The sequence below is a fragment of the Mirounga leonina genome, unplaced genomic scaffold, assembly GCF_011800145.1.
Source record: "Mirounga leonina isolate KUSES-001 unplaced genomic scaffold, KU_Mleo_1.0 Mir_99, whole genome shotgun sequence".
NCBI classification, from domain to species: Eukaryota; Metazoa; Chordata; class Mammalia; order Carnivora; family Phocidae; genus Mirounga; species Mirounga leonina.
In genome coordinates this window covers 7,183,625-7,202,633 of record NW_023270971.1, presented here as the reverse complement: position 1 = coordinate 7,202,633, position 19,009 = coordinate 7,183,625, and the positions used below count along the sequence as shown (strand labels likewise).

General features: G+C 37.4%; 1 protein-coding gene across 4 annotated transcripts in view; it reads right to left on the bottom strand.

The window, feature by feature from the left end:
• LOC118006814 (ras GTPase-activating protein-binding protein 1) overlaps window positions 1–19,009 on the bottom strand; it is a 31,980-nt gene that overhangs the window by 4,009 nt on the left and 8,962 nt on the right. For all 4 annotated transcript variants that reach the window (XM_034999615.1, XM_034999616.1, XM_034999617.1 and 1 more), the window contains exons 2-11: window positions 15,012–15,124; window positions 10,361–10,442; window positions 9,744–9,917; window positions 7,257–7,347; window positions 5,567–5,660; window positions 4,157–4,358; window positions 2,816–2,917; window positions 2,273–2,384; window positions 1,941–2,069; window positions 1,006–1,115 (exon numbers count right to left, since the gene is read on the bottom strand). In XM_034999615.1, the coding sequence (XP_034855506.1) occupies window positions 1,006–1,115; window positions 1,941–2,069; window positions 2,273–2,384; window positions 2,816–2,917; window positions 4,157–4,358; window positions 5,567–5,660; window positions 7,257–7,347; window positions 9,744–9,917; window positions 10,361–10,442; window positions 15,012–15,106 (1,191 nt within the window). In that variant the 5' untranslated portion in view covers window positions 15,107–15,124. The remainder of the gene's footprint in view (window positions 1–1,005; window positions 1,116–1,940; window positions 2,070–2,272; window positions 2,385–2,815; window positions 2,918–4,156; window positions 4,359–5,566; window positions 5,661–7,256; window positions 7,348–9,743; window positions 9,918–10,360; window positions 10,443–15,011; window positions 15,125–19,009) is intronic.

Sequence of the window (19,009 nt, the reverse complement as noted above, 5' to 3'; positions counted from 1 at the left end):
TCTCTCTCTCTCAAGTAAATAAATAAAATCTTAAAAAAAAAAAAAAAAAGATCTACAACATTTCTATTTCATGGTTAATAAAATACATAGTTTTAATCTGCAGAGACTGAAAGATTAGTTGTTGCCAAGGGCTGGGGAGAGAAGATATGGGAAAGGACTGCTTAATGGATAAATGGTTTACTTTTGATAAAAATGTTTTGTAGCAAGACAGGTGATGGTTGCACAACATGTATTAAAAGCCACTAAATTTTACACCTTAAAATGGTTAACTTTATGTTATGTGAATTTCACCTCAATTTTTTTTAAAAAGTGGGATTTTTAAACTCCCACACCCATCTCAGTAAATAAATATTTACACTTTTGTTTTTCTCTACTGTTACTACTAAAAAGTGATTTTTTTTTTTTTTTTTTTTGGCTAATGAAAGATGTAGGAGAAGGGAAGGGTTCCTTAAGAAATACAAAGTAATAAGATTCCAATTCTACAAAATCCCTCTTATGATTAAAAAGTACTGTTAAGAAGCGATCTGTTAATAAAAGTGGTTCCAGGCAGGGTGACTCCAAACCTAGACAACTTATAGAATAAAAGGAGAAGCTCCTCACAGTTAGACCCAGATAATAGCCATATATCAAAACTGCCCAGGGAAAATTGACTTTTAAGTTATCTCAGCTAAAAGTTAACACTGTAGTTCATCTCCTAAACCAGAACCACCCCCCCGCAAGGAAAGAAATCTGCATAAATTTCAGTGCATTGGTAACTAATAGTTATTTCATCTCTTCACATTCAATGGCTCCAAAATTAAGATATTTAGACATAAGTTTTGTTAAACTCCCAGGCAAGTCTTTTAACAGTAATGGCCAATCACCATGGAATATATTACCCAAACATGTTGGAATCAACTGTACTTTACTTAGAAGACATAGTTTTAAGGATGAATACATTCAAAGATCCAAGATACTCTTGTTTAAAAAAAAAACAAAAACAAATCAAGATGAAAAACTGCTTACCCGGTTGCTAAGGACCTTCTGAACAGGCTCAGAATCATCAAACACAACAAAACCAAAATTGGGTAATTTCCCGCCACTGTTAATGCGTAGCTCCACCACATTCCCATAACCTGCAAGCGAAACGCAGACTCTCAAATAACTGATTAGAACATTCCCTTTAAATATTACATACACACTATCCACTGATAGCCACTAGTCACCTGTGGATACAGACCACTTGAAGTGTGGCAATTCCGAAACAAGAAGTGCCATTAAGTGTAATACACACTGGACTTCAAAAACTTTTAGTACAGAAAAACATAAAATCTCTCTCATTTTTACATGCTGAAATGATGTTTTAGATACATTGGGTTAAATAAAATATTAAAATTAAATTCAGATTTCTTTTTAACTTTTTAAAATGTGACCGCTAAAAAAAATAAAATGTGGGGCGCCTGGGTGGCTCAGTTGGTTAAGCGACTGCCTTCGGCTCAGGTCATGATACTGGAGTCCCTGGATCAAGTCCCGCATCGGGCTCCCTGCTCGGCGGGGAGTCTGCTTCTCCCTCTGCCGCTCCCCACTCTCATTCTCTCTCTCAAAGAAATAAATAAAATCTTTAAAAAAAAAAAATGTGGCCACTAGAAAACTTAAAATTATGTATGTGGCCCATCTGTTTCTATTGGACAACACTGCGGATGAATCTAGTGTTTAAAACTCAACCTACTTGGGTACCTGGGTGGCTCAGTCAGTTAAGCATCTGCCTTCGGCTCCGGTCATGATCCCAGGGTCCTGGGATCAAGTCCCGCATTGGGCTTCCTCCTCTGCAGGGAATCTGCTTTTCCCTCTGCCCGCCCCCAATCTTTCTCACAATCCCCCCCTCTTGTTCTCGCTCTTAAATCTTTAAAAAAAAAAAAAAAAAAAATGTAAAAATTAAAAATACATAAAACTCAACCTACTTTGAAAAAAATCTTTAAGCTCCGATTTGTCCACTTCGTGTGGCAGATTGCCAATGAAAAGTTGGTGACTATCAGGGTGTCTCACAATTCTTCGGGGTTCAACATCACCTTGCTCACCAGCCTCACGGACTTAAACAAAAATAGCAATGAAAGACAGAGAAAGACATTTTTCAGTGACTATTTCATTCAATAATTTTTTTCTCCACCCCTAAACCCAGGTAATTCCCCCAGCTCCAGAATTTTTTAAAGTAGAAAATATCAACCACCCCTAAGACACAAGCTCTCACCTCAAATTCCCCCAAACTAGACAAGTCACCCTTCTGAGCTCTTACTTGGTCTAGGTCCCCTCTGGGGAGGAATACTTATTCGTTGCTCTCGCACTCTTTGATCTCTCTGAGGCCTCTGCGGTGGAATCTGAGACTCAGGCTTAGACTCCGGACGAGGCTGAAAAATTTATAAGTCAACGTCTGTGTAAAAACAAAGCAAGCTGACCTTTTTTCTTGTAAAGTTTCTTAGCTAACAATAAGGTTTAAAAGAGAAAATGACAGGGGTGCCTGGGTGGCTGTCGGCTGAGCATCCGACTCTTGGTTTCAGTTCAGGTCATGATCTTAGGGTCCTGGGATTGAGCCCGATGTGGGGCTCTGCAGTCAGTGCAGAGTGGGCTTGTCCCTGTTCCTCCCCTCGCGCACAAGTGCACGCTCATGCTCTCTCTCAAATAAATAAAAGAGAAAATGACAATTCTCTCACAAAGGAAATTATTAAAAACCATCTCTTCTCTACTCTTTGTACCAGCTCCCACATTCTCTAAACCTATGTGAAACCAAATTACATGAAATACAAGCAAATGGGCCTAATATACAAGCTTAGAAACTCACCTGTGAAGCTGGTACTTTAACAACATGAGGTGGTATCCCAGTAACTGGAACAGCTCCACTGGGTGGAAGGTTCTTACTGGTCACAGATGCCCAAGAAAATGTCTAAGGGAACAACATTAATTGATTACCCATATCAAAACAATATAAAAGCTATTAGTTCTTCATTTCTTATACATATGAATCACATTTTCACAGGTAGAATGGAGTTACTTTGTAAGTATCTCGAGATTCCTTTTCTCCCCCTACTTACAAAATTTAGTACTAAAATTCCCTAGAACTAGTCATCAAGTACAGCAAAATATTGAAAGTTTAGTCCTAAGAAGCTCGTTTCACTCAATTTCAAGTTTGTGAATCAAAGAAAATTCCTCCAAAACCAGCTCTTCCTATGATTCCAACTGATGGCACAAACATCAATTCAATGACAAACTTTAGAATTACCTTGAACACCTTTTTAATCCATATCAAACTTACCAAATCTTGCTATTTACCTCGTTATCTTCACTGCCACAACCTTCATCCCAGGTTATCAGTATTTATCTCCAGGACTACTACAATAGCCACCTAATTAGTTATTCCTTCCCAATCCAGCCAACCTACTTTTCTACTGGCAAGCTGAAGTCATTGCACATTTCTCTTTCCTATTCACCTCATTACTGCCAGAGAGAGACCAAGAACACTATCGGTTTAACCAATAGTTCCCATACCTAGAACAATGCCTCGCCCAGAAGCACCTGAATTAACAATTAGATAAATGACATAAGAACCCTGACCCCATAAATAAAGCATTAAAACATATTCCTTCACAAATGTAAAGGTTCTATGATTTCAGTTAACATCACCCTGATGAGACTCAGGACTAACTGAAAAGCTTCAAACTTTTGAAATCAAGTATTCTAAATAAAAAAGTAGCTATATTTCATAGTTTGTTTCTACTTCTACTGTAAAGTTATCCTCAATTAGATTTCAGAAAAAAAGCAGGAGTAAGTCTATTGTGCCATGATGTTTTTCAGAAAGATACATTCTCTCTTATTGGTTCTAACAAGCATGTCATAATTTGAAACAAAATATTTAAAAAATGAGGGGTTATTAATATGGTGATAAAGTAACACCTGAAATTTCTGGTCTAATAAAAAGTATTCAAGTTTCCTTGGGAGAGGAGGAAAGTTACTTTTATAAAACAATATGCATCTATCTTACTTATCTGAGGGATGGCTCAATATGTAAGAAATTTCCCTGAACCAAAAAATGTACCTACAAAAATCAATGTAACAATAATAAAGGAGAAGAGAGATTTTTAAAAATCAACCAGAAATAGAGTAAGAAGAAAGACATATTGCATACCCTCAAGTCTTCCTGTACTGTCTGAGCTATGTCCGTAGGTGCTGGGGAAGAACTCTTCTGAGCATCCTCAGGAGCAGTTTCTTCCAATACTGGCTCAGACTTTTCCTCTTGGATTTCAGATACAGGTTCTTGCTCTGGTTCTGGTTCAGGATCTGGCTCCGGTTCAGCAACAGGTTCCTCTAAATGTTCTTCTAAGTCATTGCTTTCACAGGAAAATTAGAGAAATATCATTCTGACTCTACTGATTTAGCAAGAAAGTCCCAAGTATTTATTAACTATAGAAACCTGAACCAGAAAATAGCTCTCCAAAAAAAATCTAGGAATTCCATTATCTGAATATTAAAAAAAGACAGTTTTTTAGAAGAGCACTCAATGAGCAAATCTTAACTGCAGATTTGCTAAATTCTGATAAGCAAATACATCAAAATAGATGAAAATGAATCAAATCATGGTTTGTTATAATCCCAAAACTCTCACCCATTTACCTACCACACATAACAAAAGACGCTGTGCGTAAGGGGAAAAAGAGTTTTTTAATGGATATAGTTTTAGTTTTGAGAGATGAGAAGTTCTAGAGATCTGGTTGCATAACTATGTGCATATAATTAATCATTACTACACAATGCACTTAAAAATGGTTAAGAAGGTAAATTTTATATTATGCAATTTTTACCATCAAAAAAGCCTCTCATAATAAATCACAATTTTAGAGAAAAAAAGACATTATTTATGATTTAGAATACTAGCTCTTAAAACTTCCACATAAATCACAAGGAGTGTTTGTTAATGTTGCAGTTTTCCCCCCTGAAATTCTAATTTGGCATGTCTGTGATGGGACAATAGATTTTCAACCAGCAACCCAGATGAGTAAATGTGGTTAGTCCATCACCACACCTTGAGAAATAAATACATGAAAATATCCTTTAAGCATTAAATACTAACACCAACGGTTTCATATCACATGGCAACAAGTAAATATTCATTTCTATTCCTATCAAACATTTTTGTTCTGGATGCAGAGGAAAAAACACAGCTTAAGACAGTCACACATTTGTTGTCTGAGTTACTTATTGAAATTAACTGCTATTTAATTCATGTCTGAATTTCTACCAATTTATGCCTGATCTTTAAATAAGTCCTTGAACATATTTATTTCCCCCCAAAGCACTTAATGCAATGCCTTGATATATTAAATACTTGATAAGAGATCCCAAAATCTATTTTTCACTTATTGCCAAGCAAGTTATTTTTCTTAGCTCAGTGATATCAAAAGCAAAACCTTTCTTCTAGGAAATTACTGTTATATTCTGAAATAATTCTGAGAGAGTATGACTGCCCTCCAACAAAGGGAAAGACGAGACAACCTAAATTCTCATGCAGCTCTGGACAGATGAACAAAGCTTTTCTTACCTGACAGTCTGATCATAGAAAGTTCCAGAATCATCAGGTACCACCTCAGGTGTCTGCTGTCTTTCTTCAGGTTCCTCTACCTCTTCCTCAGATTCTATATAAAAAAACAAATTTCAAGTAATTCGTGCTTATTTAATTCTCAAATACACATGACCCTTGAACAAGAGGGTTTGAACTGTGCAGGTCCACTTATACGCAGATTTTTCTTGATAAATACAGTACAGTACCGTAAATGTATTTTCTCTTCCTTAGAGTTTTAATGGTATTTCCTTTTCTCTGGCTTACCTTAATACATAATACATACAACATACAAAATATGTGTTAATTGACCGTTTATGTTATCAGTAAAGTTTCCAGTCAACAGGAGACTATTAGTAGTTAAGTTTTTGTAGAGTCAAAAGTTAAATGGGGATTTTCGGGGGGGGTGGGGAAGTGGCAGTGCCCCTAACCCCCATGTTGTTCAAAGGTCAGCTTTATATTCACTTTCACAATGCTCACCATGCTCAACAAAGTAATGAGGTGGATGGAGGAATGGGTTAAATACGTGTTGGGGATTAAAAGGTGTACTTGTGTTGTATGGAAGTATGGAATCACTGTATCTTACACACGAAACTAAAAAAAAAAAGAAGTAATGAAATAAGCACACACACATATATATATAGATAAAGCACAGCAAATTGGTAATATCATGGCAAAGGCTTTAAGGACAGAATTAAGGCTTAATTCTAGTGTTTGGGCTGAGAACATGGGAGTCTGAGGTCATACTGTCCATAATCCAATGCAGGCTCTACCACCTAACTAGATATACAGTATCAGGTGAATTACTTCTCTGCATCTCAGTGCCCTAATCCATTAAATAAGAATAGTACTTAAAGTACTTATCTATAAACCTGTTGTATTACACAATAAATATAAAGCATTTAGAATCATTTCAGCCATACAGAAAACACTAATAAACTGATTATTATTAGTGTTTAGAGGCAATTCGTCATGGGTTTCTCACGTATCTGCACATCTTACAACTAAGGCAATGGCTACCCTTTGTTTCAAACTATCTTTTAAGAACATTTATACAGCAAACAGCCTCAGAAAAACAGTGTCTCCCTCTAGAGCAAAGGGCAGGTATGTTTACTGCCCATTATAAAAGATTTTGATTCCTTAAACTTAGGGTTCCACTCCTAAAATGCACCCTACTCCAATGCAGGTATCATCTGGACTTCATGGTGTCCCGTGGAAATTGTGGCAAAAATGCTTAACACTGTTGCAGTGAGTATACCTACTACTGACTTAGGAGTTTCAGGTCTTCCATGAAATAGGCTAACCTATTAGCTCCATGTAGGTTAAAAACGCAGACCCTTCCTCCGTCTTGACAATTAGAAGTTATTAATGAAGAATACAGAGTATAATAAAAACATTCAATGGGGCGCCTGGGTGGCTCAGTCGTTGAGCATCTGCCTTCGGCTCAGGTCATGGTCCCAGGGTCCTGGGATCGAGCCCCACATGGGGCTCCCTGCTCGGCAGGAAGCCTGCTTCTCCCTCTCCCACTCCCCCTGCTTGTGTTCCCTCTCTCACTGTGTCTCTCCCTGTCAAATAAATAAATAACATCTTAAAAAAATTTTTTTTCAAGAAACCCATACTGTCTTCAAGTCAACCTGATGCCATCAAAAAAAAATTTAGACAAGTAACTTACCCTCCTGAGGCTCAGTGACAAAGCCACCAAAGACCTCATCTTGGTATCTGAAGATATCATTGTGAACGTAGAACTTATTTGCAACAGAGCCCTGCAATGCCAACAAAAACTTTTCATTTATTCAGCAGACTTTGAAAAAGCCAAGTCACCCTACACCAGTGGTTCTCAACTAAGGAAAATACTGCACCACCAGAAGACATCTGGCAGTGTCTGGAGAGATTTCAGTTTTCACATGGGGGAGTGCAACTGAAACTACTGAGAAAAGGGCAGGGATGCTGCTAAACATCCCACAATGCACAGAACAGCTAGCCACAAAAAAATTATTCAGCCCAAAATGTTAATAACACCAAGGATGAAAAACCCTGCTCTACATTATAGCCATTAAAAACTACACTCAAATATATTGCTTCCTTAAAATACCAGCAGATGGACACCCAAACACTGGTAAAGCTCTAAGTATGTAAGATGCCACACACCTCAAATCATTTTTTGAACAATAAAAACGTAATACCAACTGCAGTGGGTATTTAAAATTCCCTTAATCTGTGTCCAACAATATTGATATAAGCACTCAACGGTGGTAGAGCTGAAAACGTTTGCCCACACTAGGTAGAAAACACACCAGAATATAAATCCAACTATGTTATTAACTAGTTATTCAGTTACTAATACTGTCTCATCTATTTAAAAAAAAAAAAAATACCACCTCACAGCTTTGAGTATTAGTATCTGCTTTGAGACAGTTCATGTAAAAATGTATCATACTAAGGTAATGTTAGATTCTTCCTCTTTAATGGGAAAAGGAACTTTAAGCAAACTGGAAATAACTGGTAATCATATCCTACATGATTCTTTGTATAGTTAGAACTCCATCAAGTTTTATACTACAGATAATCTAAGCCATCCTCTAAAACTCATAACTAAAATGAAACCTGTAATTTTTCTAACAGTAAAAGGATAGGGGTTTTAGATTCATCATTCTGGACAGAAAATTATCTTAGGGGTAATGCTAAAGAAAACATCTAATCGCTACTGAGCCACTTCCATCCACATGCTTATGCAGATAGGCGTCCTGACTCTGTTCAGTCTGCACCAGTCAGAAAGACAGTACAAATATAATTATTCAACATAGGGGTGCCTGGGTGGCTCAGTCGTTAAGCGTCTGCCTTCGGCTCGGGTCATGATCCCAGGGTCCTGGGATCGAGCCCCGCATCGGGCTCCCTGCTCTGCGGGAAGCCTGCTTCTCCCTCTCCCACTCCCCCTGCTTGTGTTCCCTCTCTCGCTGTGTCTCTCTCTGTCAAAAAATAAATAAAATCTTTTAAAAAAATAAATAAATAATAATTATTCAACATAAACCTGTGGCCCTCTCATGACGAGCATGGTAACTAAAAAGAACCAGGGCTCCTTGAAGAAACAGCAGATACCAGAACGGGGGCTGGGGCTAGAGCAGGGAAAGTCCAAGATGAGCCTGAAACATCTTGTTCCACAAAAGTTATAAAGTGCTCCCCTCGCCAAAAACAAACAACAGAAGCCAGCCTGAAGGAGCTCAGACTTAATAGATCTGGGACATTTTAGACATTAAGTTAATTAGTGGGTTAAATCCATTAAATAAACAAACACTCCACAAATAACAGCAGACAGAAGGCAGAGTGCTTTACTGTAAAATGCCAACTAATGAATACCAAATGATAGAAATAGATAATCACCATCTATAACCATTAGAGTAGCAGCTGACTCCAGCAAGAACGATGCTAAAACTAGCACACAAAAGTTTGATGAAGAACAAGATATTTGCATAGTCTCAAGGATAACCACCACAATTTACTAATAAGAAAAATGAAAATGCTAACTTCACAGCAGCAAAACATGGTGACCATCACCTTAAGTAATCAATTGTTAACATCACTGATAGGACTAAATGACATCTAGTGCCTTCCTAATATAACCTAAATCCAATCATAAAGAAATATCAGACAATTCAAACTGAGGTATTCTACAAAGTACTTTGTGCTCCTCAAAAATGTCAATATTGTGAAAAACAAAAAATTAAAGAATTATTGCACGTTTAAGGAGACTGAGGAGACAGGACAGCTATATTATATTATGTGTAATCCTGGATTGAATCTTGGACCAGGAAAAGAAAAAATACCATAAAGGATTATTATTGGGACAATCACCAAAATTTAAATATGGGCTACAGATTGCTAACTATATTAACATCAATACTTCCTAAATTTGATAATTGTACTGTGGTTATGAAAGAGTATTCCTTACACTTAGGAAAAGTATCTAAGGATGACTAGGCATGATTGTCTCCAACATATTTTCAAATGGTTTTGAATTAAAATGACAGGTAAACACAAAAAGAATTACAAACATATAGGCAAGTGTTGGCATTATTATTATTACAACTTTTAAGTTTGAAATTTCAAAATGAATAGTTTCTAAAAAGATATGCATAACCTTTCATTGTTTCTTTTTTCATACCTCAGGAGCAAGGACAAATGTCTGCATGAATCTCCTCAAAGCCTGGTTGTTATTAGAGAGCAACCCCATCACCTGGACCACTACACCATCATTCAGAGTGGCATGAGCATCAACATGGCGAATCTTAGTGTGACAATTGGTAAAGTTTTGTGACATCACTTTCCTATGGATCTCCTAAGGAATCAAGGCAAGAGTTAATGACGTAAAATTTACAAAATCTCCAACAACAAAGAACTTCCTAATACAACACAAGTAGAGATAATCTCCATGTTTAAATCACAAACTACACAGCCCCTACTCTAATTTGCCTTAGAACAGTTTATTCCCAATGACCACCCTGAACTTTTTAAAATTGTCCTGAATTGACAGACCTAAAAAATGTTTACAGTAAATGAATGATACCCATGCTAAAACAAATTACATCCTGAACAAAAAAACCTTAAGCTTTTCAATGGCTATCATATTTACCAAATCGTTATGAATACCAAAATTTCTAAAAAAGAAATTAAAAAATTTGATCTTTAAATATCAGTAAATCTACCAAATATGTATCTGCCTCAATTGTATGGGTTATTTTCTAACTGCCTAACAACCTACAGAAAACTTGAGATGCTTACTTTCTGTCCATAGACCGCATCTGCTGGCTTTCCATTTGAATCCAACCCCCCATGGACATAAGAAGAGTTCTTTCCATAAAATCTGAAAAACAGAGAGATAATTTACTTGTCAGTTTCAAGTAGCCTAAGACTAGATACTTGCTTTTTCATGTTTGGTACCCACGTGCCTCACTGACAGACTCCTAGAAGCAAGAATGGGTTTGCTTTTTCATTTCTGTATGCCATCATAGATCTACCCCCTTCATGTCACTCAATATTTGCTGAATGGAAATAGATTTGGTCAATTAGGCAGAACACTTTAGTTTACAAGACATAAGTAAGCTCCAGATTTCAGAGCAGGATGACTGTGTTGGGAAAAATCCTGTAGTTCATGTCAGGAAGGCTACTTAGAATGAAACAGAAGTTCCTGTTTTCACTCTAGAAAAAACAGGCATTTTTGATACAGATAAGGACATCTGTACCCTCCCACAGGCTTGGAGAGTCCAATCCTTCTATATATCTGAGAATGCATATGAAGGGTTTCCACTAAAAACCCAGTAACTGGGGCACCTCGGTGGCTTAGTTATTTAAGTCCGACTCTTGATCTCAGCTGAGGTCTTGATCTCAGGGTCCTGAAAGTTCAAGCCCCACGTGGGGCTCCATGCTGGGCACAGAACCTACTTAAAATAAAACTCAGTAACTCAAGCAGGTGAAGTTTAAGAGTAACTTTTAATAATTTCTGCTGATGCATTAAGAGCTTCAAATTTTAATTCCCCATAGCTTTAATTCATCTATATCCTCAATTGTTTTGTTTTCATTTTAATACTGGATCAGGAAAAGCTGATACAGGCACAAAGTACCCCAATGCAGAGATGACTGCTATTAGAATTTCTTGATAACTATACTACCGGTATACAACTTTTCACAAATGAACCCATACACGTCATTCGACATTCTGATTCTGCCTGCACCCCCGAAAGTGTACCCTGCAAATTTTAAAGTTATTAAAAGGCTGCATGTCAGCCAGTGAATCAGTTCACTCCTGGCTAATCCACTTTTCATTACAGGCATACCTCAGAGACATTTCAGGTTTGGTACCAGACCAGCACAATAAAGAGAATATTGCAATAAACAGTCAAGGAGATTTTTTGGTTTTCCAGTGCATATAAAAGTTATGTCTATACTTTAGTCTATTAAGTGTGCAATAGTACTTCTATAAAGTGTGCCTACCTTAATTTAAAAAACACTTTATTGCTAAACAATGCTAACCATCACCTGAGCTTTCAGTGAGTCCTATCTTTTTGCTAGTGGAGGGTCTTACCTCAATGTGGATGGCTGCTGACTGATCAAGGTGGTGGATGCAGAAGGCTGGGGTGGCTGTGCCAATTTCTTAAAGACAACAATGAAGTTTTCCCCCATCAACTGACTCATCTTTTCACTAACAATTTTGCTATAGCATATAATGCTGTTTACAGCATTTTACCCACAGAACTTCTTTCAAAACTGGGAGTTAATCCTCTCAGTTAACCCTGACACTGCTTTAACAACTCAGTCTATGTAATATCCTATCATGTTGTCATTTCAACGATCTCCACAGCGTCTTCACCAGTAGATTCCATTTCAAGAAACCACTTTCTTTGCTCATCCATAAGCAATTCCTCATCTGTTAAAGTCTTATCGTAAGATTGCAGCACTTCTCCACTTCTCATTCTAGATCTCTTGCTATTCCTACCTCATCTGCAGTTACTTCCCCCACTGAAGTTTTAAACCCCTCAAAATCATCCATGGGGGCTAGAATCAACTTCTTAACTCCTGTTCACCTTGATAGTTTTGACATCGTCCCATGAATCGCTTCTAATAATATCAGGCAGTTTCATCTACAGTGAAAATCTATTATGTAGTGTAGCCACCTTCATTAATTATCTTAGCTAATTCTTCTCAAGAACTTGCTGCAGCTTCCACATCAACACCTGCTGATTCACCCTGCACTTTTATTTTACGGAGACAGCTTCTTCCCTTAAAACCTCATGAACCAACGTCTGCTAGCTTCAAACTCTACTGCCGCAGCTGCTTCACATCTGTCAGCCTTCAAAGAACTGAAGAGTGAGGGCCTTGCTCTGGGTTAGGCTTTGGCTTAATGGAATGTTGTGGCTTGTTCAATCCTCAAACTACTCAAACTTTCTCCATATCCACAATAAAGCTGCTCTGCTTTCTTATAACTCGTGTGTTCATTCGAGTAGCACTTTTAATTTCAAAAACTTTTCCTTTGCGCTCAGAACTTAGCTAACTGGCCCAAGAGGCCTAGCTTTTGGTCCATTCCAGCTTTCAACATTCCCTCCTCATTAAGCTTACTTCTAGCTTTTGATGTGAAGAAGAGACATGGGACTCCTCCTTTCACTTAACAGGTAAAAGCCATTATAAGGTTAAATAACTGGCCTAATTTCACTATTGTTGTGTCTCAGGGAATAGGGAGATGGGGTACAGCCATTGGTGAAGGAGTCAGAAAACGCAAAACATTTATTGAACATTAAGTTCACGGTCTTATATGGATGGGCATGAGACCCGATATAACTATAACAATAACAAAGATCACTGATCATAGATTACCATTAACAAATATAGTAATGGAAAAGTTTGAAATATTTTGAGAATTATCAAAATGTGACAGAGACAAAGTGAGCAAATACTGTTGGAAAAATGGCACCAATAAACTTGCTCCGTGTTAAGATTGCCACAAACCTATAATTTGCAAAAAAATATCTGCAAAGCATCCTAAAGCAAAACAAAATGAGATATGCCTGTATATCTAAGCTGCACTTCAGAGATAAAATGTGAAAAAATATCAGTATTGACAAGAAACATATTAATTTAGTTATCTTTCAACTCCTGCTCCTTTTCAAATTCCAAACTTATCTAACCTCTGAGGGCATAGAATCAAATTTTGACATAAAAAACAAAAATAATAAGAAAAAAGGAAGAGGGCTGAAAACCCCTTCAGGCACCTGGGTGGCTCAGTCGGTTAAGCGACTGCCCTCAGCTCAGGTCATGATCCTGGAGTCCCAGGATCGAGTCCCGCATCGGGCTCCCTGCTCAACATGTGTCTCTCTCTCTCTCATTCTCTCTCCCTCAAATAAATAAAATCTTTAAAAAAAGAAAACCTGTTCAATCACTTAATAGTCATGCCAACACCAGCAAATTTTTAACCCCTTACCATCTTTATCTGCAAAAATAAAGTTATCCTAACAATGCCTTACTAAAAAGGTTTTTGTAAAGATCAATAGGAAACAGGTGAAACTGTTTGGAAAATTGTAAAGCCTTAAAAAAAAATATACAAGGTATTTTCCATTTTCAGAGCAAGGACTCAAAACAAATTTATAAATTTTGCACCCAATAAGCATGTAATATCCAATATGCAAGCTGGTCCAAGTATAGAGGAAAAGAGTCTGGTCCAGCAAATACACATTTTAGAATCTCTACGAGATACTCTAGGAGTGCCTGTGGTGGCGCAGTCAGTAAACGTCCCAACTCTTGGTTCCAGCTCAGTTCGTGATGTCAGGGTCATGAAATCGAGCCCAGTTCCACACTCAGCACGGAGTCTGCTTAGGACTCTCTCTCCCCCTGCCCCTGCATGCACACGCAGGCTCTCGTTCGCTAATAAAAAAAAAACTTAAAAAAAAAAATATTCTAACAAGTCCACATAAATATATTTATAGTTCTGTATAACACAGGACTGTTTGTAAGAGCAAATGAAGCAACCAACAAAAATTCATCAGTAGGGATTAAAGTATGCTACATCTCTAAAATAAAAACTGTGTGAATGTGGATACTAAAATTAATGTGATACATGTAGTACCCTTAAAGAGGATCCCAGATTACCAAGTAAAAAAGCTAAAAGACAGTAGGTAAAAAATGTTTGCATATACAGAGAACAATTGTAAACATGGTTTTTACTAAAGCTTTCCATGTTTATTTCATAAACTCAATTTAAAAGCCTATACCATTTCCACTGAAGTTTCCCCAATTTTTAAAAGCACAACACCACAAAAATATTATTACGGGAATAGTCTTCAACACATTTTTTTTTAAAGATTTTATTTATTCATTTGAGACACAGAGATAGAGAGAGAGCACATGAGCAGAGGGAGAGACAGAGGGAGAGGCAGAGGGAGAAACCTTCCCGCTGAGCAGGGAGCCCGATGCGGGGCTCGATCCCAGGACCCTAGGATTACGACCTGAGCTGAAGGCAGTCGCTTAACAACTGAGCCACCCAGGCGCCCCCTACTTGTATATTCTACTTAAAATTACAATTTTAGGGACACCTGGGTGGCTCAATTAAGCATCTGACTCTTGATTTCAGCTCAGGTCATGATCTCAGGGTTGTGGGATAGTCCTACCATGGGCTGGACACTCAGCACCTCCCCCTGCTAGCGCCATGTGCACGCGCCTCCCCCTGCTAGTGCCATGTGCACGCGCACGATCTCTCAAATAAATAAATCTTTAAAAATCTTAAAAATAGAATTAAAATTTTAACAGAAATCATTCACTGGTTCTTATGTACCAAGCACTATATGCAACAACCCTACAAGGTGCATGATGCATAAGAGGTTCTAAAGTATTAAGTACCTACATGCTAAAAAAAACTTTAGATGCAGGATAAAAAACGATGTTTTACCTGTGTAGCATGTCTGGGGCCTGGTTCAGCAGCGTGTAATACTGTCTCACAAATTCCCGCCCGACCAGCAGGGGACTAGGCTTCTCCATAACCATTGCTTTGGTCAATTCAACCTGGGGGAAAAAAAGTCAAATATGTTCAACCTGAAATATCAAGTACAAGGGGGAAAAGCAGCAGGGGAGAAAACTGAATCATTCAACTAAAACCAACTCAAAGTAAGACAAGGCACGTCAACAGTTCTTGGTTTTAAAAAATAAAGACCCTAAGAACAAATAAACCCCACACAGATCAGGTGAGATTTTTAGTCAAATTTATTGCAAGGAGATGAATTGGGGCAGAGGGGACTGCCGATAAAGAATTCATTATTCCCAACAGTCAATTTCTTTAAAATGAATATAAGAACGTCAAAGGTACATATTTCCAGCATGCACCCTATCATAACTTCTCTATTTTTAAACTCAAGAGTGTTCCAGTTCTAAGATTCCCAAACACATTCTTATTTGTGGCAATATTAGATTCAAGGGTGATAAGCTTTGACATACAGGCACATATGATCACATTTTTAGTCAAACTAAATCAGGAAAATTTTTTGTATCTTTAACAGAGAACCACAAAACCTAAAAATTTTAAGCTTACTTTATGATGAAACCAAAAATAATCTGAAAATGGGTGAACTAAACACAATGTTTTTACTCAACAAAATGATCTCAGCACCTCAAAATCATGATTTTTTTTTTTTAAGAGCTTATTTATTTATTTGACAGAGAGAGACACAGCGAGAGAGGGAACACGAGCAGGGGGAGTGGGAGAGTCTTGGAGAAGCAGGCTTCCCGCCGAGCAGGGATCCCGATGTGGGGCTCGATCCCAGGACCCTGGATCATGACCTGAGCTGAAGGTAGACACTTAACGACTCAGCCACCCAGGTGCCCCAAAATCATGATGATTTAAAGTTAGTATCTTTAGTATCTTTGTGTATTAAGAAAGGCAGCTGGCACACAGTAAGTCCTCAATTACTGTCAGTTATTAACAAAATAAAACTTTTTGGAAAAAATATTTGCCATGAGATAATCCAACTTTTCATTTGAGGAGATAAAATCATCCTGAAGTTAAACACACAGGCAAACGGAGAGACATGAACAGATCAATTACAGTATAAAAGGCAAGAAATTTTATTTCAGTTTCCTCAAAGGATGGGCAAAACAGACTGGTCCATTCTGAACAATTTGTGGAGATTTATTTATCCTTATCTAGTGCATCTGCATTATTCTTCACCAAAACCTAAGAAATTAGTTCAAGGCCGGTCTGTATTTTCTCCAGATTGCAGGCACTAGATCAATAATACCTTCCCAGTCATACTGGAGAGTAGTTTACCTGCAGGTATGGTTAAGAGAGCATCAATAACAAGAATCTGGATCTTAAGTCTTAAACTAATGTACTTAGACTAATGCAGAATGAGAAATTGTTCTCTTTCTTCCGTGGCTCATACTCCAAAAAAAAAACCGAATTTCATATGTTCTTAATGATCCTAAATTTTCCAGAACTTCAAAGTTACAGTTGGACACCAGAAAATATTAACAGTCATCTAGCCTGCGATTTTCAAGTTTTTAATATATCCCATTCCTTCATTTAAACCAGAACTGCACTTTTTTATATATTAGTTTCCGTATAAATTTTCCTTTCTTAAAAGGACTTAGCTACTCTCTTCAAAAATCACTAACATCTGGGTGGCTCTGTCGTTAAGCGTCTGCCTTTGGCTCAGGTCATGATCCTGAGGTCCTGGGATCGAGCCCCGCATCGGGCTCCCTGCTCCGCAGGAAGCCTGCTTCTCCCTCTCCCACCGCCCCTGCTTGTGTTCCCTCTCTCACTGTGTCTCTCTCTGTCAAATAAATAAATTTTTTTAAAAAATTTTAAAAAAAAATGCTAAACATTGCACAATTAAAAAAAAAAGCAATCTTTTAAAGGGAATCTACACAACAGGATAGATAAATCAAAGAAAACAATACACATTAAGTAAACCCCTATTTTTCTATTCTAGTTGCACTCGCTTCTCTTGAGTACTACCTGTTCTTATTTCCCAGTCAATATTACAAATGTCATTATGAGGCCAGTATTATCAACCTAACTGCATTCTCTGATACTGCCAAGTAGTCTCATTATAAGATAAATTACTAAAAATCATTTTACCAAATACTACTTCCTCATCCAATATTCCTATGCAATATAATAAAAATCCTCTAGATTATATATCAAAGGTAAGAAAAATTTTAATCTGTAGACCTCTAGAACTTCTCTTTTCCCATTCTTCGAGATTACCTATATAATTCAAATTAAAAGAATAAAGAAAGATCATTATTGGTTTGATTATACCATTATAAATATTTTATTTCAGGTCCCCCTAAAGCCAAGAAAAAAGTAAACCTAAACATTTATATGCTAAATTGATCTTCATCTCATTTGTGGATTTTTCTTTTTTTAAAGGTTTTATTTATTTGACAGAGAGAGACATAACAAGAGAGGGAACACAAGCAGGGGGAGTGGCAAAAGGAGAGGCAGGCTTCCCACTGAGCAGGGACCCTGATGCGGGGCTCGATCCCAGGACCCCGGGATCATGACCTGAGCTGAAGGCAGACGCTGAACAACTGAGCCACCCAGGAGCCCCTCATTTGTGGACTTTTCTTAACAGTTATTAATTCTGAAACCAATACTAAAACCCGTATCATTTATCAAGTTTCCAATATTTTATTATCTTAATGGTTTAATAGAATTCAATATTTTAGGTTCTCAATTAGCATTTTTTATTTTTTTCCAAATAGATGGTACTTTATTTGGGGTTGAAATTTTCAACTTGAGAAACATGCAATAGCTATGGTGAAACCAAATTTTCAGTAGTCTGCTACTCAAGTTATAAGTTTTAATGTCAGTCATCAGCGCTGCCTCAAATACCCTTGCAGCCTCCTAAGGCTTACACTTATACTACAAGCACTTTATGATTCCATTAAAGTAGAAGCCCTGGCTCTTAAAGTCTCTCCTTTTAGCTCTTCTATAATATGGACCAATGAATTCGAAGGCAAATGGTAGCACTATTTAAAAAGAATATTCCTGGGCGCCTGGGTGGCTCAGTTGGTTAAGCGACTGCCTTCGGCTCAGGTCATGATCCTGGAGTCCCGGGATCGAGTCCCGCATAGGGCTCCCTGCTCAGCAGGGAGTCTGCTTCTCCCTCTGACCCTCCCCCATCTCATGCTCTCTGTCTCTCATTCTCTCTCTCAAAATAAATAAATAAAATCTTTAAAAAAAAAAAAAAGATTGTTTAAAAAAATAAATAAATAAAATAAAATAAAAAGAATATTCCTGTCAAAAAAATAATAAAATAATCCTGTCAATTACATATCAATAAAACTGAAAAAGAGTAACATTCCATGTGACTAAATATGTACAGCATTTTATTAAAAAGAAACTATAGGGGCACCTGGGTGGCTCAGTCGTTAAGCATCTGCCTTCAGCTCAAGTCATGATCCCGGGGTCCTGGGATCGAGCCCCACATCGGTCTCCCTTTTCAGCGGGAAGCCTGCTTCTCCCCTCTCCCACTCTGCCCTGTTTGTATTCCCTCTCTCGCTTGCTCTCTCTCTCTGTCATATAAATAATAAAATAAAAAAATCTTTAAAAATAAAAAAGATTTAAAAAACTATTGTTTCACTGCTAAAAAAAAAAAAAAAGACTGATTTCTAAATTAAAACAGCCAAAAATTTCAAGAATTCTACATTAGTCAAGGTCAGATAAAACATTTTGAAAAAAGAATGCAAGCTTCTTCCTAAATGTTTCTTTAGAGACCATTTCTTATGTAACTTTCTAGCCCCAAAAACTTGTGTCTGACAAAGAATAGAAATATTTTTTTTCTTTTTTTTTTTTTAAAGATTTTATTTCCTGGGGCTCAGTCGTTAAGCATCTGCCTTCGGCTCAGGTCATGATCCCAGGGTCCTGGGATCAAGCCCCACATCGGG